The sequence below is a fragment of the Carlito syrichta genome, unplaced genomic scaffold (genome assembly GCF_000164805.1).
Source record: "Carlito syrichta isolate Samal-C Ts95f unplaced genomic scaffold, Tarsius_syrichta-2.0.1 Scaffold125966, whole genome shotgun sequence".
Classification (NCBI taxonomy): Eukaryota; Metazoa; Chordata; class Mammalia; order Primates; family Tarsiidae; genus Carlito; species Carlito syrichta.
In genome coordinates, this window is record NW_007070062.1 from 125,664 (window position 1) to 153,000 (window position 27,337).

Here is a 27,337-nt window from a genome sequence, read left to right on the forward strand (position 1 = left end):
ATATGGGATGTGTGTGTGTGTGTGTGTGTGTGTGTGTGTGTGTGTGTGTGTATGTGTGTATATATGTGTGGTATATATCTATATCTATATATAGTGGTTGATAGTAAAAAATAAACCATGGGACATTTTCCTACATTTAAGTTATTTTTCCAAATGTTTATGGAGCACCAATAAGTGCCAAGCAGTGTTCTAGATGATTGACATACATCAATGAACAAAACAAAGACCACTTCTCTCTTGAAGCTTATATTCTGACAGATGGAGACAAATAAACATATTTATTCTATCAAACATGCAGTTTGTTTGAAGGCAATAAACACTATCAAAAGAGAAGCACTGTGAGAAAATGGGTTGACAATGCTCAGATGTCACTTTCACAACAAGGACTACCCTCACTTGCCTCAGAGATCCATTGATTAATCTTTATCTCCAAGTCTTCACAGAATTAATAAGGAGTTCCAAGCAGAGGAGACAGCTATGGCAAGAATCTAGGGTGGGAATGTGCCTGGTGTGTTCAAAGCACAGCAAAGAGGTCAACGTGGGTAAGGTAGAATGAGAGAAGGGGCAAGTAGCAGAAGAGGTTAGAGAAATAATGGGGACCCAGTCACGCAGGCTTGTGTAGCCCATTATATATTATGGCTTTTATTGAGAGTAAAAAAAGATGCAGGTTCTTTATTGGAAATTTGTAATATGCCTCTTCAAGAAGGTAGAAGTTGTTAAAAAAAAAAAGTCTTGATGAGTCTACTGATTGTGTGGATGGCCCCTCCCATCTTTTGCTCTTGAGAGTAGCTTCCACTGACAAGATACTAGTTTCCTACTTCATGGAAGGAAGCTAGGCAGGAGTTCCCAGAGTGGCACGCAGGCAAACCTTTCCAGACAAAGAGTATGTCTGTGGACAAAAGTATTTCAAGGCTGTGTTTCTCCCCTAGAATCGGTAGTCGCCCACCCAGTCTCAGTGGGTCGTTCATTACCTCAGTTGTACCTCCATGAGTCTGCCGAGACTGAGGATTACTCATGAGCAAAGCAGCACACATACTTACCACTCTCACTCCGTATCTTTGTCTTTTGCGCTGTCAGGTCATTTGCCAACTGAGTCACCTCATCCAGCTTTGCATTTGCTTCATTCAAGCGCTCTTCATACAGACTGCAGTGTTTCTCAGCACTTGCCTATGAGGTGAGAAAAAAGGGTTGGTCATGGCTCATAGAGGCTATGCTGAATTCTCTTCTCAAGGAAGGAGGAGATGAACCACGTGCTCTCTCCTTCAGTAAAGATCACAGCCAATATTGAGAGATCATGTCTTTTTTTTTTTTTTTTTTGAGTTGGAGTCTCACTCTGTCATCCAGGCTAGAGTGCAGTAGCATGCTCTTGGCCACCCAGCACTGACCTGCTGGGTACCAGCGATCCTTCCAAGTAGCCAGAACTACAGGAAAGCACTACCATGCCCGGCTAATTTTTTTTTATTTATTATAGAGATGAGGTCTTGCCAAGGTGCCCAGGCTGGTCTCGAACCCGTGGGTTCAGGCAATCCACTTGCCTCGGCCTCCCAAAATGCTGGGATTACAGACTGAGCCACTGTATTCTAATTGTCTTCTAATTTAAGCAAGTAAAACCAGCACTAGGGTCTGGGCCCCTAAGAGGCCTAAACTTTACAGACTATAAGTGTCAGTGGAGCAGCTTAACTCACTGGGTATGAGCGTCCTCTCTAGAATTCTTTGATCTTCTGGAGACAAAAACATGTCAAACACTACTAAAGTGCATGATTATTCTCTGACATTCTATATTTAACTGTCTTTATCTTCCATTAGAATATGTTTCATAGGAGTAGAGATTATTCTTGATTACAGATTACCCTGCCCCCCAATGTCTAGAATAGTGCCTAGCACATACTAGGAGATCAACAAACAAGGGAAGAGAGGCAGAAGAAAGGGGGGGAAAGAAGAAGGAGAGGGAGAAAGAAGAAACGATGGGAGAAAAAGGATGCATCTGATGGGCAATTGTTTAACAAAATGTGAGCTGTCAAAGCAACAGCACCCTCCTGATCACTATGTCTGCAGGTTCAACATAATCCTGTTGGGATAATACTTCAATTCCAAGCTCCAACTTCTCAGAGTTGGCTTTCTTCATGCTTGAAGAAAAAGACATGGTGTTAACCTTTGTGCTTCTACCTGATTCAGATAACCAATCTAATCATCAGACTTTTGCCACACTCTGGTAACTCATACTAGTGGTTTTGAGTTTCAAGATTCTCAAACGTGTCTAAAAGCTGCCAAATGTAAGATAAAGTGTCTCCTTTACCTAGAAGCTAGCTGTAGTTTGCATTCTTATTATTCAGAAATGGTGGACATTACATTGGTGGATTTCCATGGGTCCATAGATTTCACATAGCTGTTTTTGTGAAACTCATCTATAATCAATCTTAGCATGCCTTCCATCTGCTCCACCATTGATGGTGATAATACTGATAATAGTAACAATAGCAGCAGTTAGCATTTATTGGATGCTTCTTACATAACTAGCTCTCTTCTACACTCTTTGTTTGTATTAAATCTCAATTTCTACAAGAGCCCATGAGGTCTTTGTCTCTCCTAAGATAGTACGTTTTGGAAATGGAAGAATAAGGAGATAAAGAAGGGATTATACCAATAGTATTTTAACAAAACAATGAGACCTAGTGAAATAATGAAATCTGGCAGTGAGTGCAATCGTTTCAATGTTAACCTAATTGCCAAGATAAAGCAACGGTCAAAGACAAGGAATGTTTAAAAGGTGATGCCAGGTTTAGTCCTTTGGAAAATTTCTGAATTAGCAAAGAACTTGGCCATCTCTAATTGGAGCCTGTAGTCTGTTGAAGGTTGTTTTCCTCAAGTTTTCTAGTCACTATTCTAAATTCCCTATGAAAAACTATAAAATATGTCTTCTATCTCCAATGCAACTCTGAACACACAATAAGCACTTAATAAATGCCTAAGACTCTTAAAACATTGCAGACTTTAGTGAGAGGTTGGAAAACCTACTCACTGAAGTTTAACTGAGGGACATTCAAGCTTTCCTTTTAAGAACTGACCTCCAGATTTGTTTGTTAGCATGATCAGGATATTATTACCCACTGATTAGCAAACAAGTAGAGGATCAATTCGGACACGTGCCCATTCGGAGGCTGACAAGGAATGCCATGTAGTTCCAGCTCACAGATGTCCTACTGTATACCCAGGCTTGGTGGCGGTTGAGAAACTAGACCTGGCAGAGATTTAGTGACCTACTTCTCACGCAACGCCATCAGTCTCACTTAGTCTACAGCATTAATGTTAAATGTCAGGCATGCTCAATTATCCACACTCTCACTCACAACTAGAAGAAACTCACTATAGTACTGATCAGTAGAATAGGCTTTAGACTTCTTGCACAGTTTCTAATCATATGTTGAATGTTGAATATTCTTGCTCTCACTTCTGAAAGTGACTTTGACAGTTGGCACACTCATATTTTTCCTCACAATATCCCTACACAGTTCAGGTTGGCTCTTTTATACATGAGCAAACTGAGCATCAGAGAGGTTAAATAACTAGCCCAAATTCACATAGCTGGTAAGTGTCAGAACTGAAATTTGAATGAAAACTTCCTGTACAGTTGCACACACACAACAAAATCAAATATTAAATCTGTACGCATCTGTTGTATGAAGCAGAGATAACAAAGGAACTGTTAAAGATTACTTGACTTGGTGTCCTAGTTGGCCCAAATTTTCTTGAATCCTGGGTCCTGGAGGAAAATGGATAAAAAATATGATGACTATAAGAACCATCTTTATGATGTCTCCAATAATAAATGACCCATTAACTGAGCCAGGAGGAACATATCCAGGTGTGAGAAATGGCACTTCTGTTTATGGCCTTGAATATGTTATGCTATGCACTTGTTTGCTGAGGGTGAAAAAGCACAGATCTTATAAGACAACTGAGTCAATGGTGTGTGGAAATGGCAAGAAAAAGAGCCAGAGACTCTCCAGTTTTCAAGAGAGGACCACGTGGGGAAGGCCAGCTGGGCCGTGCATATCTGTAGAGTGAGAAGCCCACCTGGGCAGATGGAAAATGTGCTTGAAGGCATAGCTTCACATGGTAGGTATCCACAGGCATTGCTAACCACTGCAACAGTGTTTGTAATGTCTAAGATATTTTCATAACCAGGATCTGCAAAAGACAATGAGGTTGCTTATTTAAGAGGGTCTGTGCCAGTATATAACATGCAAAAGTGTTGCTCCTTAAAAAAGACTTCTAATTGAAGCATGTGGATAAACAGTAGATTTTCATACCAGGGAAGAAGAGGTTAATGAAATAATGCACATTTGTCTCATAACTGATTCTTAAAATGATGCATAAAAATGTTGCCTCCCAGAAATGCAGGGACCAATGGGAATTCAAAATAATCAAGATAATTGTGAGATTTCCTATAACTTCTAAATTGCCCTGGGCCTCTCTGTCAGCATAATATGCTTTTGAAAACACTTTAGTTTCCACTGTACCACTGAGCATTGGCATTCTTCGCATTAAAATTCAGAAAAAGGTGAAGTAAACAAATTCAAGGAAAAGTTCAGTATAAAGTATATGCCTATGAGATAGTGAACAGAAACAATATATCTTGCCAACAAATATTTAAGGCAGTGGCATGTGGCCACCCAAGACATACATACATAGGATTTGGAGTTGAGGCCCATGTCATTCATAGGATTGTGTGACCTTGGACTAGTCACCGACTCTACAAGCCATGAGAAAGGCATTCATAAAAGTTGATGCTCGTAATTGAGTGTACAGATTGTACAAAGCACTATAGTAAACACAAATAAAAAGAGACCTTGTTTCTGCCTTAGAAATATTTTCTGTTTAAGCCAAGTCAAAAGAGTAGATAATGCAACCATTCAAAAGGGACCTCAAAAGTGCTACAAGAATTCAGAAACAGGTAAAATTTTAATATGAGAGATTAAACTTGAGCATCCCAGAAAGAAGAATTAGTTTGGAAAAGGCACGTTGGTGGAGAAATTGATTTTGGTGGAAGGCCAGCATTTTAACCTGGCAGAAATAGAAGGTCCATGAAACAAAGTAATGGAATCTGGGAAGCTGGCAAGGCAGATTGAACCTGATCACAGGTCACAGGGTACCTGGAAGCAGAAGCTTGTAGTTCATTTTTAAGCAAGGACATAATTCCATAAAGTTATGTATAAGAAATGTGAATCTAGGTACTATATAGGATAGATTGGAAAAAAGAGAAACTAGGAGCAAAAATGATAACCAAGGAAACCACTACAGAATCCAGTTAAAAATAATGACAGACCTAGATGGGAAAGGGAATGGAATGGGAATGAAAAGCTGTAAGACAGTAAAGATTGACCTGCTGCAATAATTGATTGGAAATCAAAGAAAAGGAGATAAAATGAGTAAATGAAGCTTAGAACTTGAGTGATGGGAAGAACCAGGTGCCAGTGACAGAAATGCTCAGTGGAAATGCCAGCTTCAGGAGAAAGTGGTCAGTTTGGCTCTAGATATGCCAACTTGGGTAAAGGATGACATTACTGATCTTTTGTAAAACAATTTAAGAAAATTCTTTCAAGAAAAACAAGAGGGCAACCCCCTCAGGTCCCCTCCCACTGTGGGAGCTTTTCTGTCCTCTCAATAAATCCTGCTTGAAAGAAAGAAGGAAAGAAAGAAAGAAAGAAAGAAAGAAAGAAAGAAAGAAAGAAAGAAAGAAAGAAAGAAAGAAAGAAAGAAAGAAAGAAAGAAAGAAGCAAAGCAGGAGACATAGATTGCAGGGATTAAAGAAGTAAGAGGGTTATGAGGTACACATCTACTTGTGAGAAATAGTCTCTAAAGATGTCCCCTTAATGTGTCATGCCCTCTGGTATTCACACCCTGACCCTATGACCCGCAGCTCACAGGAGTTTCACAGTGTCACTCCACAGTATCGTAAGTCTAAGTTACAAGAATCTTTGCCACTTCTGCCTTGGTCTCTTGGAGCGCTTGCTCTTGGTACCCTGAATTGCCATGTAAGAAGTTCAGCTCCTCTGTGGCTGCCATGCTGTAAAGAAGCCCATGCTAACCACGTGGAGAGGTGTCATGAAGAGAGATTTCCAACCGATCCCAGCTGTTCCAGCTATCCCAACCCAGGAGACAGACATGTAAGTGAAGAAAACTTCAGAAGACTCCCAGCTCAGGCACCAGCTGACGACAACCATATGAGCTGACCTTGTCAATCCCCAGAACCAAGAGAGAAAAGAATATATTTTTATTTTAGGTGATAAGGTTCTTGGGTGATTTATTATACAGAAAGAGATGAATGGAAATACTCTCTTGTCCAAGAGACAAATAAAAGACAGATATGAACAAACTTTGCTCTCCTCTCAAGACATCATCTCTAGTGTCTGAGGAAAAGTCTTTATGCAGACTTGTTTTTGTTTTCTAAAATGGGTGAAGAATGTTTATGTGGAAGAATATTTTATTGGGGGATGAGAAGAAAAGAAAGGAATATGTAAAAAGACAAAATGAATAAGGTGAAGAGAGAAATTATACTAAATGGTCTTAATCTTATTAGGTACTATTAATTGAAAGGAAGAATTCAGGGAGGCAGAGTTAGAATCTGAGGAAAAATTTTATATAAAATAAAACAGAGAGTGAATTAGAAGAATAAAGAACTTCTGAGCAGCAATGAAAGCCTAGAAGAAGTTAGGAAGTAGGGAATTTTCGCTAATTAGCATGAATTTATGATGAGGCTATGAAGTTTTAGGACTTTGTGACTGCTATTAAAATGTACAAAAACAGAAGAGTTCCTGAGGATGAATGGGAGGTACAGTAGAGGATAGTGAGAGTAAGAACTTCCAGGGCCTTACTTGGGCTGAGGAAGGATACAAATGAAGCCTACAGGGCATGAAGTCTGTGTCCAATAATGAGACCAAAAAAACAAAAACCCCAGAAAATGCTGAATACAGACAAGATGACAAGATACAGAAGAAAGAGAAGACTTAGTTCCTCGCTAGATTTATATTATAAGCTAATTGGGTAGAATGGGGCAAGATGCTATGGTCTCAAATCCATATGTTGAAACTTAATCAGAAGGTATTACGATATGGGGCCTTTGGAAGGTGATTAAGTCATCAATAGGAGCCCTCATGCGTGGAATTAGTGACCTTATAAAAGAGGTATCTCTTTTTCCTCCTTAGCCCTTCTGTCAGGTGAGGACACAGCAAGAGGCATCATGATCCCTCACCAGACAACAAATCTGCCAGCGCCTTGATCTTGGACTTCTCAGCCTCAAGAACTGTGAGTAATAAACTTCTGTTATTTATAAGTTATGCAGTCTCAGGTATTTTGTTATAGCAGTACAATCAGACTAAGACAGAAATTAATACCAAGTAGGATGCTGCTGTAAGAAATTCCAAAGAAACCCCAACTGAAAGCACCTTCCAAACTGGTTAATGGGAAAAGGCTGGAAGAGTTTGGAAATATATGCTTTAAAAAGCCTACCTCAGCCGGGCTCGGAGGCTCAGCCTGTAATCCCGCGCCTTTGGGAGGCTGAGGTGAGTGGATTGCCTGAGCCCACGGGTTCGAGACCCGCCTGGGCAGCGAGACCTCATCTCTACAGTAAATCAAAAAATCAGCCTGGCGTGGCAGTGCATGCCTGTAATTCTGGCTACTTGGAATGCTGAAGTGGAAGGATTGCCGGAGCCCAGCAGTTTGAGGCTGTGGTGGCTGGGAGCGGCCACTGCACTCCAGTCTGGGCGACAGAGTGAGACTCTAACTCAAAAAAAAAAAAAAAAAAAGCCTACCTCGCCATGCATATAGCATTACGGATGACTCTGGTGAGGGTTCAGAAAAGGAGAGCCATAAAGAGAGAATTAATTTTCTTAGAGATTATCTAAGTGATCATGATCAGACCACTGGAAGAATATGGACAGTAAATGTAATCCTGTTGAGATTGGAGATGGAAATGAGAAATAACTTACTGGAAACTGAAGGAGAGACCTTATTACAAAGTGGCAAAGAACTTGACTGAATTGTATCAGAGTACTTTGTGAAAGGCAGAAGTTAAGAGTGATGAACCAGGATATCAGGTGGAATAAAAAATCTCTAAGCAAAGTATTCAGGGCTGTCTGGTTTCTCTTGAATGCTTATAGTAAAATGTGAGAAGAGAAAAATTAATTAAAAATGAAATTCATAATAAAAAGAAACGCAGAATTTAAAGACTTGGAAAATTCTTAATCACTAAGGGTACAGACAACCAAGCATTTAATAAGAAGATTCTTATGAATAGAAAGAAGTCAGATGTTATTCATCAGGACAATAGAAGGGTGACCTTGAAGGTACTTCTGAGACCTTTGTGACTGCCTCACTCCACCCATCACAGGCTCGGAAGGCCAGCGCCTTGAAAACAGAACAGTTTCAAGATATGAGTCTAAAGTGCCTGCAGGACTTCAGGGTTTGCTGTCCAGGGCCACCACCTAGAATCTCTACTCCCCACTCTGCCACCCTAGCTTTGATTTAAGCAGGACCAGACACAACTTAGGACACTGCTTTGGAGGGCACAAGTTGTAAACCATGGCAGCATTCACATGGTGCTAACTCGGCAGGAGCTATGGAAGCATGGCTTCTCCACCTAGATTTCAACTGATACCTTGAAGCGTCGTGGAGACTAAGCAGAGAACTGCTATGGGGGCAGGGTCACTGCAGAGAACCCCCATTAGGGCAATGTCTAGTGGCTGGTATCCTAGACCTATAGAGCCACCAGTATGCAAAGGCAGCCTGGGAAAGCCACAGGCACCTGACTTCAATCTCTTCGAGCTGCTTCCATGGAGACAGTGCTATCTGGGCCCAAACTCCATTCTGGTACATCCAGAAGGTAGGACATGAAGTCAAAGAAGATTATCCTCAACTTTCAAGATTTCATGTTGTTTGCTGTATTTGTTTTTGAACTTTTTCATTGGCTACCTCTTTTTTCTTTCCTCTCTTTTTTGGAATAAAATGTCTATCTTATGCCATTGTATTGTGGAAGCACATCACTTATTTGATTTCATAGTTCACAGCTGGAGCCTCAGGGTGAATTATACCTCGAGTCTACCCTCTAGATGAGGTAGACGAGACATTCGACTTTTGAGTTGGTGCTGGAATGAGTTAAGACTGTGGGGACTATTAGGATATAATGAATATATTTTGCTTGTGAGAAGGACCTACATTTTGGGGGCTTAGGGGTGAAATGCTGTGGTCTGAATATATCACCCCAAAATTCATACGTTAAACACCAGTGCAATGGTACTAGGTGGAACCTTTAGGAGGTAATTCAGTCATAAGAGTAGAGCCCTAATAAATGGGATTAGTGATATTTTAAAAAGAGGTAAAATGGAGAATTTATCCCTTTTTGCCCTTTTCCATGTGGGGACATAGCAAGAGATACCATTTTTGGAGCAGAGCGCCTTCACCAGACAATAAATCTGCTGATACCTTCATCTTGGACTTCCTGCAGAACATGAGAAATAAAGCTCTATCATTTATAAATTACCCAGACTGTGGTATTTTGTTATAATAGTAGGAGTGAACTAAGAAACAGAGATGGTGGGGGCGGGGGCAGGCTGTTTGTTTTCTCCTCAGTATGGTTTTTAAAAGGATTTATTGTTAAACATTTTAGAAACCACTTTGTAGCTCTGAAGTTACTCTACATTTTTCTGGCCACAGTCCATGGAGATCAAGCTTTATTGTTGGGTCATGGCTTTCCCAGATACCTTTACAAATTCTTCTCACAATGAGCCGAGGTTGCAGCAACTAGCCATTTGCTGTGCTTAACCTAAAGCAAAGTCTTTGTCAACTACCAGAATGTAGGGTCACTGCTACCCATGATCTGATAAGTAACCATTTGACATGAGAGCTTGCAGTGTATAGGTTAGTGAGCTCAACAATGAGAGAACATGTCATGAAACTTTCTTCCAACTCTGGTTGATTACGAGATGCCAGGAGCACATGAGGGAGAAAAAGTCCCCTCCTCTCAGCAATACTGCTCATGTACACCGTTCGCTCAGATAGGCCCTAGAAGTATCTGGGTTACCCCTAAAGCGTGCTAACAACACAAAACCATTCTTCAAGACAGACATAGCTAGCGGTTTCACTTTTCCAGTTCATTCACTTATGCCATCATCAGAAAGATCTATAAGGAGCATGGACTGGAATGCTGATAAAACCAGAAGCCACTGTTAGGTCAAATTCAGGTGATGGCTGTGTGACCATAACAACAGTTAGGCCTGAGCTGGTCAGTCTGAAGAAATATAGTCTCCATTAGCAAACACCTCAAGTCACCAAGATGGTTTATTTTCTTTTTCTTTTCCCTTTCCCTCCCCTCACCCCTCTTCTTCCCTGTTCAGAGGTCCACAAGGAAGGCTTGGGAATGTATACCTTAGCTCTGGTCATCTGTTCAACACGGGTCAGGAGATCATTCACTTCTAGCTGCAAGTCATTCTTGTCTTTTTCCAGTTTCTGCTTGACCTGTTGTAGGTTTTCTATCTGGCTCTCCAGCTTTGCCAGCCTCTCTGCATGTCTCTTCTTCAAAGATGCAGAAGTTGCCTCAAAATGCAATGTGGCCTCTTCCATGTCTCGGTGAAGCTTCTGGAATTTTGTTTCCTGTTTCTTAGTTATTTCCAGCTGAGCCAAACTGGCCCCTCCTACCTCCTCCAGCCTCTCATTCAAGTCTGCCAGGTCTTGGGTGAGGTTAGCTCTCTCCCTTTCCATCTTGGCTCGAGTGGTTCTTTCAGCTTCCAGTTTCTCCTTCAAATTCTGTATCTGAGTCTGTAGTGATAAATAATTTTGACTTTTACTAAGCACTTGCAGCACATTTTATATTCAAGAGCTTTACTCTCCTTTTTCTTTTTCCTTTCTTACAACTAAGGAAGCTAACATGACTTTTGGTTCCCAATTTATGACTAAAGAAAACAAAATACACAGAAGTTAAGTGATTTGCCCCAGATCAGTACCAGGGCCAGAATCAGAATTTACAGTTTTTCTAGAGCTCTCAGACCTTGATGATGGGAAAGTTCATTAAATTATAAACATGGAGGTGAAAACTTAGTAAAGAACACTTCTCAAAGAGATGGAAACATATCTTTCATATGACAAAAAAATGTTTAAGAGAGTTTATTTATTTTTATTTTTATTTTTTTGTTGAGTTGGAGTCTCACTCTGTCGCCCAGACTGGAGTGCAGTGGCTGCTTCCGGCCACCGCAGCCTCACCTGCTGGGCTCCGGCGATCCTTCCGCCTCAGCCTTCCAAGTAGCCGGAATTACAGGTGCGTGCTACCACACCCAGCTAATTTTTTGATTTATTGTAGAGATGAGGTCTCGCTACCCAGGCGGGTCTCGAACCCGCGGGCTCAGGCAATCCACTCACCTCAGCCTCCCAAAGGCGCAGGATTACAGGCTGAGCCACCGAGCCCAGCTGAGAGTTTATTTTTTTAAAGCCTGATAAATTTTATATACAAAATCTTCCTTGTCTGAAATGTACTTACCTCATCTCAACTATCTGGAACCTGGGTAAAAATTCTATCAGTAAAATGAACATCTCCAAGTTCAAGCAATTTACTCATAAGAAATAACATCAGTTTAATTTTACACACAATGCTAACAAACTTGGTTACCAGGCTTTCAAGTCTGCAGGAGATTTCAAGTAGTAGAAAATTTGAAGTATCAAATTAGAATCAGTGAGGAAATGGGTCTACTAAAGTGAATAGTAATCTGTTACCATCAAAGGCAGGATTATTAGAAAAATAAGTGAAAAGAACTCTGAGTTCCAAGCCCTTTTAGTATAGGTCAAATAGCTCTAAAAATCTTGATAGTATCGATAGTATCATTGTATGGTGAAGACATTGATATTTAATAACATGACCTAGAGTCATTAGGCATAGATTAGGATGGGAAGAAGAAAGAATAGAATCTATTTTAGAATATGTTTTCCTTTCGACTAAATAAGAGTAACATAGCTTAGAGAAAGCTGATTTCTACATCACACCAAATAAGTAATCTACCAGTTCTGTAGATGATATGTGACAGAGAAGATGCAACAGGGTGGGGGAGGGAGGAAAGAAGGAAGAGAAAAATGTCCACATTCCAATAAACAGAATCCCCTTCCAATAGTTATCATGGGATCTAATACATTATCCCAAACAGTAACTGTCATTAAACCAAATATTTCTTCAGAAATAATCTTCAGATAACGTTTTGAAGCCATCAAGTTAAGATAAGAAAGTTTGTCTTTTGGATAAGTTGACAAAAATGTTTTTTAATTTTGGATAAAGTCAAGAATCCTTTGAAGACAAGCCCAGAGAATATGATAATTACTAGGAGATGAATATTATGTCTGAAAAATAAAGCATGTTCACAAAGCAGTGAGACTTGTTTTCTTGTTTGGATCAAAATATCTTAGAAGATAAGAACGTGGTTTCAAAATTGTTTTGAGTAATGGTTACTGAGATATTTATTTAGCTCCCAAGGGAAAATATCCATCTGAACACGTGTGTGCGTATGCAAAATTACAACACAGTCGTATAATATAAAATACTCACAGGGTCTAAAACTTATAAATAGCCATCCATTATCAAATAATGCTTTGGGGCTACAAGCAGTTATAGAATGTACTGATTTTCAGCTTAATTACCTTTTAATCACAAAGAATAATCATCACAAAAATTAAATTGCTAACACAATGCGTACAATAGGTCAGGCACTGTGTTGACCACGTAAATGTACTATTGCATTTAATGATATTAGCTCAAAGGCTGTCAGGAGGATTAATGAGTTGGGGGAAAAAAGTACATGTCAAGGGTTTTAGCACAATGCCTGTTTCACAGCAAGCATTCAATAAATTAGCTACTTAGTTTTATTACCCTCATGACAACAAAGTTTAAGTTTAAAAAGTAATTTTCCCCAGGGTCACACATCTGTGGAATTCTAAAATTTACTTTCTTAACCAACACTCTTTTCTGCCTCTGTCAATGGTTGGCTAAGAATATGAATGTATTGGCAGAGAATGTTATCGAAGCACCAATGTGTGGTGACCCATGGATCTAAATATAGGTACAAAGAAGTATTTGGTAGCTGATTACCTGCAGCTTCTTAATTGTCTTCTGAAGCTGAGCCACCAGGCCTTTCTCACTTTCCATCTTTGAATTCATCTGACTTATTTCGAATTCTTTCCTGTTTAGAAAAAGACATCAAATTAACTGTTTAGAATAACACACTTTGCTTCAAATTGCTAGAAGAGAAGGGTTGTGATGTTCCCAGCACAAAGATAAATGTTTGATGTGATAGATCTTCCAGTTACTCTAATTGGATCATTACACATTGTATACTGATATCAAAATATCACATGCACTCCCAAAATATTTACAACTATTATACATCAAGTAAGAAATAGAAGAAACTACAATTAGGCCTTGACTCCACCCGAATTAATTTTTAAAAATAATATTTTGTTTAAATATTTTTAAATTATAGAAATAACACATGAATTCATAACAGTCGTAATGTGGCTTTTTGTGTATTGAGATGTTTATAACAGTGGAAGATAGTTTCTGTAACAATTCAACGATTACATCTACAACTGAAGTTGTCTTGGCTATAACTCCCAATCCCCGTTTTCCCCCTATAGGGAATTACCATTATTCGCTTAATGTGAATCTTTCCAGACATTTTGCTAAGTGCTGACATATGTTTATGTTTATGAGTGTGCATGTAGCTTAGGAATCGTTTCATTTTCTTTCGTGTGAAAGGTACAATACCATATACATTTGCAAGAAGAGATCAATTATTAGTCTTAATTCAATAATACATTGAAATTTTTTCTATGCTGGCTCACACAGAGCTCTTCATTAAAAAATTAACAATGATGTGGTATTCCACCATTTAGATTCCACTGTTTGTAAATTTCCTATTAATAAGCACTTAAAATTTTCTTAATATTTTGCTTTTACAAATAACACTCTTCATATACATGCCCTTTGTGTACATCAGAGTGTTTTTCTGGAGTGGATACTGAGCAGAAAATTGCTGGGTAATGTATAGGCACGTGCTTTAAAACACCTAATAGCCTGGCCTTTGCTCTCCAGTAACGGTGTGAGATCATAACTTCTCTCCATTTACCGTTAGTATCTTATGCCTACTAGTAATGACAGTGTCTTGTCAACTATTAGTCTTGTTAAATGGCCAATAAACCAAAAATGCCCATTTGTGTCCTTTGTCCATTATTCTATTAGGTTGTTTGTCTAATTATTGAATTACATAAATTTTCTTTTAACATTATTGATATTTATTTTTATATTTGTTGCAAATATTTCTCTGACTTTAGAACTTACCTCAACTTTATATTGACTTTTGCCACATATGTTTACAAATTTGATGTAATCAAATTTAATCAACATATTCCCTTTATGTCTTTGGTTTTTTTGTGACTTGTTCAAGACGACTTAGTCTCTCAACATCCTAAGAATTATCACCTATGTTTTCTCCTAATTTCTTAAAATCACGGTATGAACACTTAACACGAGACCTTTAATAACTTTTTTAGTGTAAAATTCAATATTGTTAACTGTAGGCACAATGTTGTGAAGCAGAGCTCCAAGACTTAAACATCTTGCATAACTGAAACTTTATACCCATCAAAGAGCAACTCACTGTTTTCCCCTGCTCTCAACCTCTGGCAACCACTATTCTCTGAGTTTCTTTCTAAGTTTGATTATTTTAGATACCTCATATCAGTGGAGCCATGTAATCTTTTGTCCTTATTTCACTGAATATAAAGTCCTAAAGATTAATCCATGTTGTTGCACATGGTAGAAGTTCCTTCTTTTTTTAAGGCTGAATGACATATCATTGCATGTATATACCACATATTCTTTATTCATTTATAAAACAATGGATATTTAAGTTGTTTCCACATATGTGCAATGTTGCAACATCTAATGGTTTCATAGCTTTGTTTTTGCACTGAACTCTTTAACACAAATTTTGCGTGTATGAATACTGTGATGTAGGAATTTAACTTTTACCTCAGGAAATGAATAGCTAATCATTTCAGTACTATCCTGTCATCGCTAATTTGAAATGCCACCTTTACCATGTATTAAGTTTCAAAAGCACATAGTTCCATTTAAAGAAAAGTCTTTGCAATAAAGTCACAACTTCCTAGAGATACTGATTTCTAAAATGCTGAAACACTTAGGTCTACAGACATAGAGTATCATTTTCACCTTGCTGAGCTGAAACACAATCTTTAAAATTGAATGCGAAGGGAACTCTATCACCATTTTACCTTACACCATCCCATTCCATTTATAAGCTCACGTATTTCATCTTTTTGAAACAACTATTAAGTTTGGTAACTCATTAGCAGAATATTAATCCTGCCTCACCAAGAGCATGTACAATGACAACACAGGTACACTAACAAAAGAGGCAGAAGCCCATAGTTGGTCACTTGACTCTCTTCTCTTTTTGACTGTGGGCCCCAACTAATGATATGTTACTGGTTTTGCTTCAGATTTTATGGTTTAATATTTATGGAGTAAGTCATTTGATCAAAAAACCTAGGTAAATATTAATGAAGTTATGTCTGGCAAACAAATATTATTTAAGCGATTAGAGGGTATGTCAGTCTTCACATCATGATCAATTTTTTTCCTTTTTTACATATTATGACATTGGTTTCATGAATAAAAGCAGTGAGCCATTTTAATTTTTTTACCTGTAGCCACAAATTCCCAACAATTCACATTCTTTTATGCCCTATCCCTTTTATTCTCATCTGCCAGTCAGATACCTGCTTAGTTATACCCTTCTAGATTATGCATTTACTCTTGTTTTACAATTATATAATAAAGTCTAGCAGTGAAAAAAATCTGTTTCCGAGGCTTGCTACCTTGCTGTAGGTCTTGAGCTATCTGACCCTGAAGTCCTGAAGATAAATGAAATGAGAGAGCTGTTCCCGCCAGTCTAAGGTCTCCCCAAATCTCACGTCAACGGAAGGTAGCTTACTTCCTCAAAGCTTCTGCTTGCTGAAGCTGGCTTCTCTCCCTGTCCTCCATATTCTCCTGGTTCAGCTTGAACTCGCCCTCCAGTTTGTGCACCTCCCTCTCACAGTTCATCCTTGCTCTTCTCTCCTGTTCAAGGGCACCCTCAAGCTGACAAAAGGAGATATTATTTAGCAAATAAATAGGTAGAGTTTATACTTCACCCGTTGTGTTCCTTATCCACTTACCTTCTGGAAAAAGAAAGAAGATACAAGCACAGACTCGGTAAATGAATTCCAGTTCCAGAGATACTTCAAAATAAATACTGCATGCATCAATAGGTTAATGAAAGAATCTAGAAATCACAGTGATGGAAGAAAACTTTAGAGATTACAGAATATAAGCTCTGTCTTAGGGAAGGAACCAACAATAAATGGCCAGTGAGCCCTTGATTGATCGCTTTCCAGTGATAGGAAGCTCACTTCTTCACATGGCAGCTCATTTCACGGGTGGATAAGTCCATTTACTCGGGAGTGCTTCTTCATAAGAAGTCAAAATATTCCCTGTAAATTCCACCCGCGAGTACAAGCTCTGCTCCCTGGAGCAGCACCAAGCAAATCTGTCGCCACATGATCATCCATGAATATTTGGCAGACCTCCTAGGCATGACTGGTCCTTTCAAACATATCTTACATGGCACTGCATGATTTCCATGCCCCCTTCACCACCCTGGTACCCTCCTCTAGTCTATGATGTAACGTCATGTCCTTGTTTCCCATCAAGCAGGTCAGAACATTCTAGATTCATCTGGATTAGTATTACCAACAATGACAAAGAGGTTAGTTTACCAGGAAACTAGATAATAGTCATAATATGGCTTTTTGTGTATTGAGATGTTTATAACAGTGGAAGATAGTTTCTGTAACCACCCAAAGATGTAAAATTCACATTGGGAGGGAGAGAAAATCCCTGGGAGGTACGTATGTAAAACCCTGAAAGTAGATGAACACTGGGAGATAAAGACTGAACATTCATCTCTCCCCAAAATTCACAGGTTGAAATCCTAATCCAAATGTGATGGTGTTGGGAGGTAGGGCCCGTAGGAAGTGATTAGGTCATGAAAGTGGAGCTCTTATGAATGGGATTTGTCCTTATAGAAGAGACCTGAGAGAGTTCCCTTGCCTCTTCTGCCATGTGAGGACACAGTGAGAAGGTGCCCTCCAGAACCAGGAAATGGGCCCTCACCAGACACAGAGTCTGTTGGCACTTCGATCATGGATGCCTCAGCTCCCAGAACTGTGAGCAATACATTTCTGTTGTTTATTTGTGAAACAAGTTATAGTATTTGTTATAATAGTCTATATGGACTAGAAGGCATCAGGAGAGAACAAGTATGGCAGAGAGTGTATGTGTGTGTGTGTCCTGCACCTGCACATATATAAACACTTTGTAACTCCTTATATTGAGGCTTTGTGAGATATGCAATTAGTCGAAATAGGGAGAAATGTAGCATAACAGGTAGTAGAAGAAAATGATAGAGAGGCAAAAGGAAAAAGAAGCATATAATCAAAAAAACCCAACCACTTTTGTCAGCAATTGTATAAAGGCTAAGCTTTGGGGACCAATGAGAGCATAAATGCATACAAAATGTCAGCTGGGATGGGAAAAAGGAAGAATTATGAACCTACATATTGAGACTGATCTGAAACATCTTTACTTCTCAAGGTGTTTAGAGGCAGGACAGGGGCATCATTTTTAGAATCGTACAAATATTTTCCAATAGTAAGTAGAACACAGTTTGTGACTTACACATCTTTCAACTATAGATGATCTCAGCACACCACTGGAGACACAACTGGCCTTTAAAATTATTTGACACTGGAAGTGAAGGATTAGAGTACCAGCCTATCTGTGGGGCAAAATACTAGGTTCTGTGGGAGCTATGGAGAAAAGTCAGTCACCTCAAGTGGTAAGTCTTTACTATTTATCTTCATGTTCTTCTCCCACTGTCCAGGGTTGAATGAAAGTTGCATTTAAAAACAGACTGATTACGTGCTGGGGCATCTCTTATACTGGAGCGTAGGGGTTCCCAACTCCCAGTCTGCAGACCCAGTCCATGGCCTGCTAGGAACCAGCCACACAGCAGGAGGTAAGTGGCAGGCAAGTGAAATCCACCTCCTGTCAGATCAGCAGTGGCATTAGATTCTCTTAGGAGCGAGAATCCTGTTGTGAACTGCATGTGCAAGGGTTCCAGGTTGTGAACTCCTTATGAGAACCTAATGAGTGATAATCCCTCTTAACTCCCCCACCCCCATCTGTGGAAAAATTCTGTTGCCAGTCCCTGATGCTAAAAAGGTTGGGGACCACTGCTGGAGTGGCTCAGGGTATGCCAAGAAAAAAAAAAATCTATTTCTCAATAACAAGGGAAACAAACTACTATGCTGCTAAGTTTTCCAGAAGTTGTCAAGACCAACTAAGAAGCAGAGGTCTGTTTATATATGCAGACAGAGAGCTCACTGGCCAGATGTATCTCGACTGACCTCATCAACTCGCCGTTCCAGTTTCAGGTTTGCTTTGCTGAGGTCACGGAGCTTCTCCTCCTCCATGTGCAGGTCATCCAGGGCCTGCTGATGGGCCTCCTGCACCGACTTGCCTGCTCTGTTAAGTTTGCTGATCTCCTCATTTAGAAACTCCACTTCCTCAGTCAGGTTCTTGACCTGCGGGAAGGTGACGATGACAGCTTCATTAAAGCCACCACTGCAAAGCTGGATATACATAAAGGGTCACCTTGTCTCCTTTGTAGTCCAAAAAACTCACGGGGTAGCCAGTGTCATAAAGAGCCACATTTTGCCAAACTCCCAATATACTTTTTAAAACTCCAAATTCACCTTTTCTTCTACAAAAACGATCTGTTGTCTGGCATGATCAGGAAATGGGGTATTCTGGTTAATCAAATATCGTTAATATAGCTCATTGAAGGGCCAATTCATTTCACTTTGTTATGTAACAATAACAACACTAATGGGAATTTAGCTTTCTCTTGAGGATTAAGCAGGAATATACTGATCATGTTGTGCCTCAGTGTACCAAAAAAGGGGAAGTTAGAGAAGGGTTCCAGCTGACAGAATATGCAATCATGGAAGCTGGCTATATCAGGTCCACGTGCTTTTTATGACAGAGAATCAATAGAAATAAGAGCTGCTACCTAATCGTCTGCCAAAATTATGGTGTCACTTTGGAGACTAGATGTTTACCAGAGGTTTGATGCGGACTCCTCACTGTCCTCAGTCCACACATAAATGCGCAAGTTAAAACCCCCAAGTAGAACAAACAAAACACCAAAGTCCTCAGCTGGAATTAAAGCGACATCTTCAAAGTCAAACTCCAAATCAATGGTAGCACCGGGGATTCCGGCACATCCCAAATCATCTTTTAGAAAACCACATCATGCTCACACTCCTTCCAAAAAGGACATTTAGATGTGAAACCATTTTGCTCTATTAGCATTCAGGTGCAATAAGATTGGGACAAATGAAAACGTTTCATTTGGGAGATTAAGTCGGGTTCCATAAATTCGAATTGGAAATTTGAATCGAGACAGCACAGTTTATCAGAACCTTTATTTGATGCCAGTTCTGGCTCTCAATGCCGTAAAGTTGCAGGCCACTGTGTTAATTAACCTAAACATGGCAAGTCTGGTCCTGCAGCCCGATTCGAGAGCGGCATTCCAGCAGCCAGGCCTTCCCAACATCAGGGGGAAAAGTACCTTGTGCTCTGTAGCACGCTTCTCCTTCTCTGCCTTTGCCAATATTGTTTCCAGGTCATCGATTTCTTTCTTCAACTCAGAACATTCGTCTTCGAGTTTCCGCCCCCTGGCAGTCAGCTCAGAATTTATCCCCTCTTCTTCCTCCACCCGCCTGGACAGCTCCGTTACTCTGGCCTCCAGCTGGATCTTGGATTTAATCAGCAACTCGCACTGCTCTTCAACATTCGCCAGGGTCTCCTGCTCCTGCCATGATGAGGAGAAAATTGTTGCCAACAGCTGGAAGTAATTTATCAGCTAGGCGAAAATGCTGCTTAACACATAGCAAAGAGATAATTGCCTGCCCTCTGCCCAGCACGTTCACCTACCTTTCCTAAGCAGCTGAAATAATATTCCCAGGTCCCTGATCCTATTGCTGAGAAGTGAAGAAGCTGCTTGTGTTTGGAGGGGCTTTTGATCACTCAGGCCCATTCAGTAGATTAGATTACCTCTTCTAAAGCACTTAATAGAATCCTGGTGGCCTGAAGGAGCTAACGTGCCTCCAAAAGTCAGTGGCGTGCTGCTTAAATCACAGCTTCTAGAAGCATCCATGTGGGCACAGAGTCTGAGGTTGATAACTGCTCAGAATATGGTCTTTTAAGAAGGCAGTGTTCCCTCAGACACCAGGATATTGCATCAAAACATGGTTATAAGTGCGTCGATGTACTTGTTTAATATATATATCTCATAATAAATTGAGCTGAGCAATGTTTTTATTCATAGGTTGAATTTAGAATTCATAAGTTTACTTGCAAATCAGCAACTAGATTTCACCGTTATTTCCAACCAAAATTTTTGCCTCAGTGATTCTGCCAGCAGTAAATTCCACAAGTTTCACACACACAATAAAATACCCTTTCCTTTAGCTTTTCACATGCACTGCCTCCAACTCTTACTGAATGACCCATTGTTTCTATGTTATGGGCCAAGTAAAAGATAAAGGCACATCTTACTAGAGCACTGTTCATAATTTTAAATCCCTCTAATTTGTCTTCTTTAGAGGGCAAATAAAACCTCTTCTTCATGAGCAAGCTCTCAATTGCTGGAGGCCTCATTGCAATGTAAGTTCACACACATCTTCATCTTCCATCTCCAGACCTCATTCATCCTCCACCATGTGCCAGTTTGGGCAACTGATTAACTATCCTTCTGCCTCACTTAAGCAATGTTAGCTATAGGCCTCTGGGCAACTCCTGGCTAGAGAATGACTGCCTATCCAGCAAATGGGGCTCAGAGAGACACAGGTGGGGACAGGTATAGATTAGTAAATTTCCAACTTCACAGAAGACCAAAAAAGAGGGGCTAAATAAAAATAAATATCAAGACATTTAGGAAGGGTTCATGCAAATTAGAGAAGCTTCTGCTGCATGGGAAATAACTGGGGACATTTGATCTTAGTTCACCCCAGGTTGACAAGCAGAACAGTTGTTTACCACATTCTATTCAGCATGTATTCAGGACCTGTCACCATCACCAAATGAAGAGGACAGTCCAATCGACCATCATTGATCCCTTCATTAAACATGACAGTAGGATTCAGGGGCCAGCTGAGCAATGGTATGGCAGTTTAACAGTAGAAAGACCCTTTCCCCAATGGCAGTTATTGTCTCACTCACAATGTTAATTGAAATGGGTCTACTCAGTCCTGCTGGAATTTTGACTCAGTGAAAGACTTCAAAAGAACTCTTGTTTCTTTTGTTGCTGTTGTGTTTAGCTGTGTCCCTTAAAAATAAATTTTAATAAAAGCTTTCATAGTTCTGTCAACTTCTTAATCAAAGTTAAAATTTGAACTCATCACAGTCTTTCTGGGTTTGCCCTGAAATTTGCTTCCATGTGTTCCCCAAGTTCTCCACAATGATATCTCTCTCTCTCTCTCTCTCTCTCTCTCTCTTTTAGAAAGCAGGATTTATTGAGAACACAGAAAAACTCCCACAGTGGGAGGGGACCCAAAGGGGTTGCCCTCCATAATGATCTTTAACATGTATTTCAAGCTTTTATCTACCACGCTCTACACAAGTTGGGTCCATTTCTCTCTCTCACATCACCCAGGTAGCACTGGCTAATCTCCATCAACAAGAAGAATGATGGAAACTGGAAGGTCAAGTCTCATCCAAAGAAATCTCTTCCCTAAGCCAAATATGTTACAAACCGTGATTCTCACAGTCTCTTAAAGTAGGTTTGGAACGGGGCCCAGGAACTTGTAGTTTTAACAAGCAGACCAGGTAAGATTGGTATACAGTGACATTCCAGAGTCATTGCTATGTAAAATATGTATCAGTAATGTGGGTTTCGGTGTAAAGTCTTATGTCAACTGTGGCCTGTTGGCACACTGGCAGACAGCACAACTCCCAAATAAAATAATAACTTGGGTCAGTTTTTAAAGTATTAAATTTTCTCTGTTTTCAGTAAGCTTTTAAAAAGGAAAAGAAAAGAAAAACTGTTGTTTCTTGCTTTAAAACAAGCAAAAATTGTGTTTCAACCCAGGATTTTCAATTTAGCCCTCAGCTAAGAGAGGACAAGAGTATCATACAGGTGGTGGAAAAATCTCATCCCTGCCCTTTGGAATATTTTAGGATCACAATAGTTCAGGTGGCCAAGGAGGAGGATCATGCAAGAGAGTAATGGCACATTAGAATCAGATTGGAGACAGAGGTTTGAATGATAGAACTAAGGGTTTGGAGTCTAATATGTACATATTGTAGGATTAGATCCTACAATATGTACATATTAGACTCCAAAAGCAATATGACGTCTTTTTTAAGACAATGGAAAGCAAAATGATGTCTTTTTTAAGACAATGGTTCTTATTCCTGATTGGATAACAGTATCGCCCGTGCAGATTCTTTTGAAGTATCTGAGAATGAGATCCAGGCCTCTTTTTATTTTTTAATGTTTCACAAAAGAATTTGATACAAAATAAGGTGGAGAACTGTTTTAAGAACTCAACTCATTCGAAATGTTGATTTAAGCTGGGGAAGGGAAAGTAGAAAATCAGGAAACCCAGTAGGAGTACCCTGAAATATTTCTGAGATCTCAGTCGAGCTTTTCTCAGGACCTATTACAATCCTGTCTGCTGATTTTATGATGGGTTGTGGGCTACATCCAAACTTTAAATGAAGACCCAGAGCTTTCTGAACTCCATGGTAGATTAAGGTGATATATAGTAAAAACCCATCTGATCATTTGTTTCTTTTTCAAAGACATCCCACCAATGAAATCATTTTACTAGGAAACATAGTGTCTCTTTAAGTGTTCCTATTGTCTGTGTTTTATAAAAGCCTATGGGATTTGAAAAGCAAGTGCATTTTTTTTTTTTCCTAAGTCAACACTGCCTGCAAAACAAGAGCGTCTAATTAAGAACTTGATTTAAAGAAAAAATGGTGGGGCCACTCACAGCCTGCAGCTGAAAAAGCAGGTCATTTTTTTCCTGAATGAGGGAGACTTGCTTTGCTTCCAGTTCCTCCCTCTGAGAATCTGACTTCTCCAAGGCTTTCCGCAGTTGTACACACTCTCCCGTCGGTCCAGCCATCTCTTCTCCCACTCCTTCAGATTTAACAAGAGACTTGATCTTGAAGAAAAGCCTCATCCAAGGCCGGTTCTTCACCGCCATGAAAGCTCTTATGTTCCATTGGATCAAAAGAAGTGCATCCCTGAAACGAAAAAAGAAAAACAAGTTAGCCTAGGCTATAACTATTTTCTGAATTAAGATCCTGAATAAACACATCTTCTTAGGAGTCATCATAAATTCTCATTAGTCTTCAAAGCACTTCTATATCTGGAGTCTCTTTTGATTCTGACAAAATCCCTCCAGGAAATATCTGGGGCTAGCAATGTTGTGGACTAAATGTCCTGAAAATGTTCCTACCACAAACATCCTTTAAATGAAAGTTGAACCTGAAAGAAAGAAATACAGAAGGCAGGCCAGGCACGGTGGCTCACACCTGTAATCCCAGTACTTTGTGAGGCTAAGGTGGGAGTATTGCATGAGCCCAAGAGTTTGAGACCAGTCTGGGTATCATAGCAAGACTTTGTCTTTACAAAAAAATCAAAAAATTAGCCAGGCATGATGGCATGATGGCATGTGCCTAGAGTCCCAGCTACTAGGGAGGCTGACATGGAAGGATCACCTAAGCCTAGGAGGTCAAGGCTGCGGGGGGCCTGAGAGACAGAGTGAGATGCCCTGACTCAAAGAGAGAGAGAGAGAGAGAAGAAAAATACAGAGACCACTAAAAACCTGAGCAATCAGTGAATACATGCATAGATTCATAGCTTGTTCATCTTCATGGAAGGAGGAAGCCAGTCTTGGTACTGTATGGGTTTGTATTTTCATATTCACATGGATAAAGAAGCAAGGCAGAGTCCTTCAAAGAATTTTACCCTTAATAAAGAGGAAGACTAAAACTCTACCCACCAGCAAAGAGAGCTATTGAAGAAAAGTACATCTGATTTGGTCTGGATGAAAAAACAATCCTACTCCAGAAAATATTTTAATGACAGTTCAGAGCCACTGAAGTAATTGAGGTTTGAATTATACTACCTGATTATTACAGAAACATCCAATAAATTAGTATAATGATTTTTACAGATAATAAATATACTTTGGACCCTTGAGATAAAAACAAGCACCAGAAATTCTCTTAGATAAAGCTTCCTAAAGAAGTGTTTACAATCAAAAATTATAAAACACATATAGAAAAAAACCAACTATTGGTAAGGTGAGCATGTATAATAAAAATTTAATTAAAACCCCAAGAATTTTAGATAACTGAACAATCTGATTAAGACTATAAAAAATTATATTAAGATTATTAAAAACATAAAGAAATTTTAAAATGACAAAATCAACCACTATGATAAAAGGACACACAGTTTTGAAAGAAGACCAAATAAAATATCTAAAATGGAAAAATATAGTAATTAAAATCAAACATTCAATGAAAGAGTTAACCACCTAATTAGACATACAGAAACAGACAAACAAAAAAACTAGTAAGTGAAAAAAAAGGAGTAACCCTGCAGCAGCCCCAAGCTTCACTATGGCCCTCACAGCTCCAGGTTCCAATCTGCCCCAGTACCAGTCCAAAGATGCAGCCCAGACTACAGGCCTACTTCTGTGGGTTTGGGCTCCAGGCCTACCCCAGCAAACCCAGGCATTAAGCCATCCTCTACAGACCCAGGTTCCAGACCTGTCCTCATAGATTTAGTCAATAAGACTGTTCTAGTAGACATCAGTCTCAGGCTGGTACCCACAAGATCCAGACACAAGATCCAGACATGTCCTCACATATTCAGGTTCCAGGCCCACCACCATGAACTCAGGGACCAAAGCCTGCTCACACAGGTCCAACTTCAAGGCCTTCCCCAGTGCACATAGCCTCCAGGCCCATTTTTGTGAACCCAGGCACTGGAACTGATAGTTCACTGAAACTGACACCAGGTCAGCATGCCCCAGAACTTCAGAAACAATCCCTCCAGGGCGCTCTGCCAAGAATCTCTGGTCGTCAAGCTGACTGGTGAAGAGCTTTCTGTGCTGAAGCCAGTCTATAGAGCCTGAAAGAGGTATCTACTTCTTCAATAGTGGAAACACTACTTCTTCAATAGTGGAAACACCAATACAGGCCACAAGGATTATGAATAATCAGAAAAATAAGACCCCACCAAAGGAATAGAATAAAGCACCATTAACCAACCCTATAGAAATGAGAATCTACAAACACTATACCAGACACAAGAGGGAGAAAGAGAAGAAGAACATAGAAGGACGGGAAAATGGACATCCAGGATGTCTGGTGAAGGTCTTTTCCGGTCAAAGACAATCCACAAAGACAGGGAGGGGAGCTGCTTTTTCCAAATGTGCAGACACTAATGCAAAGCTACAAAAAACAAACAAACAAAAACACACACACAGAAAAATCAGAAATACAGCATAATAGAAAGAGCAAAATAAATCTACAATAGCCCACCCTAAATGGAGATCTATGAATAGTCTGACAAAGAATTCAAAATGATCATTTTAAAGAAGCTTAACGAGCTATAAGAGAACAACTAAACAAAATCAGGAAAATTACATATGAACAAAGTGAGAAGTTGAACAACGAAACAGAAACCATAAAAAAATAGAAATTCTGAAGCTGAAGAGCACAATGACTGAAATGAAGAATTCCATAGGAGGTTTCAACAAGTGCACTTAATCAAGCAGAAGACTCAGTAAGCTCAAAGTAGAGTCATTTGAACTTAAAGGAACAAAGAAAAGGAAAACAAATGAAAAGGAGTGAAGAATTCCTGCAGCATTTACAGGAAACCATGAAGCTCACCAATAAACACATTATGGGAAGCACAGGAGCAGAAAAAGATAAAGGGGCAGTAAGCTAAAGAAATTTAGCTTGAGAAATAATAACAGAAAACTGCAAATATGGAGAGGGCAATGAACATTCAAATTCATAAAGCTCAAAGGACCCTATATAGATAAATAGACTAACTAATAAAGAAATCTTCATCAAGACACATTATAATGAAATTCTCAACAGTCAAAAAATTTTGAATGCAGCAAAACAAAAGCAACTAGTCACATGTAAGGGAACACTCACGAAACTATCAGCACATTTCTCAGCAAAAACTTTACAGACCAGAGAGGTGTGATATAACCAAATTGCTAAAAGAAAAAAAATCAACTGGAAACAGTATGTCCAGCAAGGCAGAAATGAAGGAAAGATAAAGACTTGCACACACAAACAAAAGCTGTGGAGATGTATCTTTACTACTTGCCTTACAAAAATTGCTAAATGGGGTTCTTCAAGTTGAAACAAAAGGACACTAGCTAACCACATGAAAATATAAAACTCACTCTAAAGGTAAGATTATAGTCAAATTCAGAATACTCTAAAACTGTAATGGTAGTGTATAAATCACTTAAACTCTAAAATAAAAGTTAAAATACAAAAGTATAAAAATATATAGTTACAATAACTGATTCATGGATGTACAATATAAAAAGTTATACATTGTGACATAAAATAACATAAAGAATGAGAAGAGCAGTTAACATGAAGAGTTTTCATATGCAGTTGAAGTTAAGCTATTGTCAGTTTAAAATAAGATATTGCTGGCTTAAGATAAACATGTAACTACAAGATGTTTTATGTAAACTTTATGGCAATGACAAAGAAAAATCTGCTAGTAAATAGACAAAAGAAATAAATGCTTGCCATGATAAAATATCATCATTTCATAAAGGATGACAGCAATAAAGGAAAAAAGGAACAAATAAAACCATCAGAAAACAATCAAGCCGGCTTGGTGGCTCAGCCTGTAATCCCACGCCTTTGGGAGGACAAGGTGAGTGGATTGCCTGAGCCCACGGGTTTGAGACCCGCCTGGGCAGGCGAGACCTCACCTCTACAATAAATCAAAAAAATTAACCGGGCGTGGTAGCGTGCGCCTATAGTTCCAGCTACTTGGAAGGCTGAGGCGGAAGGATTGCCGGAGCCCAGCAGGTCGAGGCTGCGGTGGCCGGG

The 27,337-nt window shown here is 39.5% G+C and overlaps 1 protein-coding gene across 1 annotated transcript in view; it reads right to left on the reverse strand.

The window, feature by feature from the left end:
- Window positions 1-27,337, reverse strand: part of MYH15 (myosin heavy chain 15) — a 140,396-nt gene that overhangs the window by 45,038 nt on the left and 68,021 nt on the right. The window contains exons 22-28 of the mRNA XM_008048571.2: window positions 23,218-23,473; window positions 19,788-20,030; window positions 18,562-18,738; window positions 16,047-16,192; window positions 13,121-13,211; window positions 10,423-10,812; window positions 1,041-1,167 (exon numbers count right to left, since the gene is read on the reverse strand). Coding sequence (XP_008046762.1) covers window positions 1,041-1,167; window positions 10,423-10,812; window positions 13,121-13,211; window positions 16,047-16,192; window positions 18,562-18,738; window positions 19,788-20,030; window positions 23,218-23,473 — 1,430 coding nt within the window. The remainder of the gene's footprint in view (window positions 1-1,040; window positions 1,168-10,422; window positions 10,813-13,120; window positions 13,212-16,046; window positions 16,193-18,561; window positions 18,739-19,787; window positions 20,031-23,217; window positions 23,474-27,337) is intronic.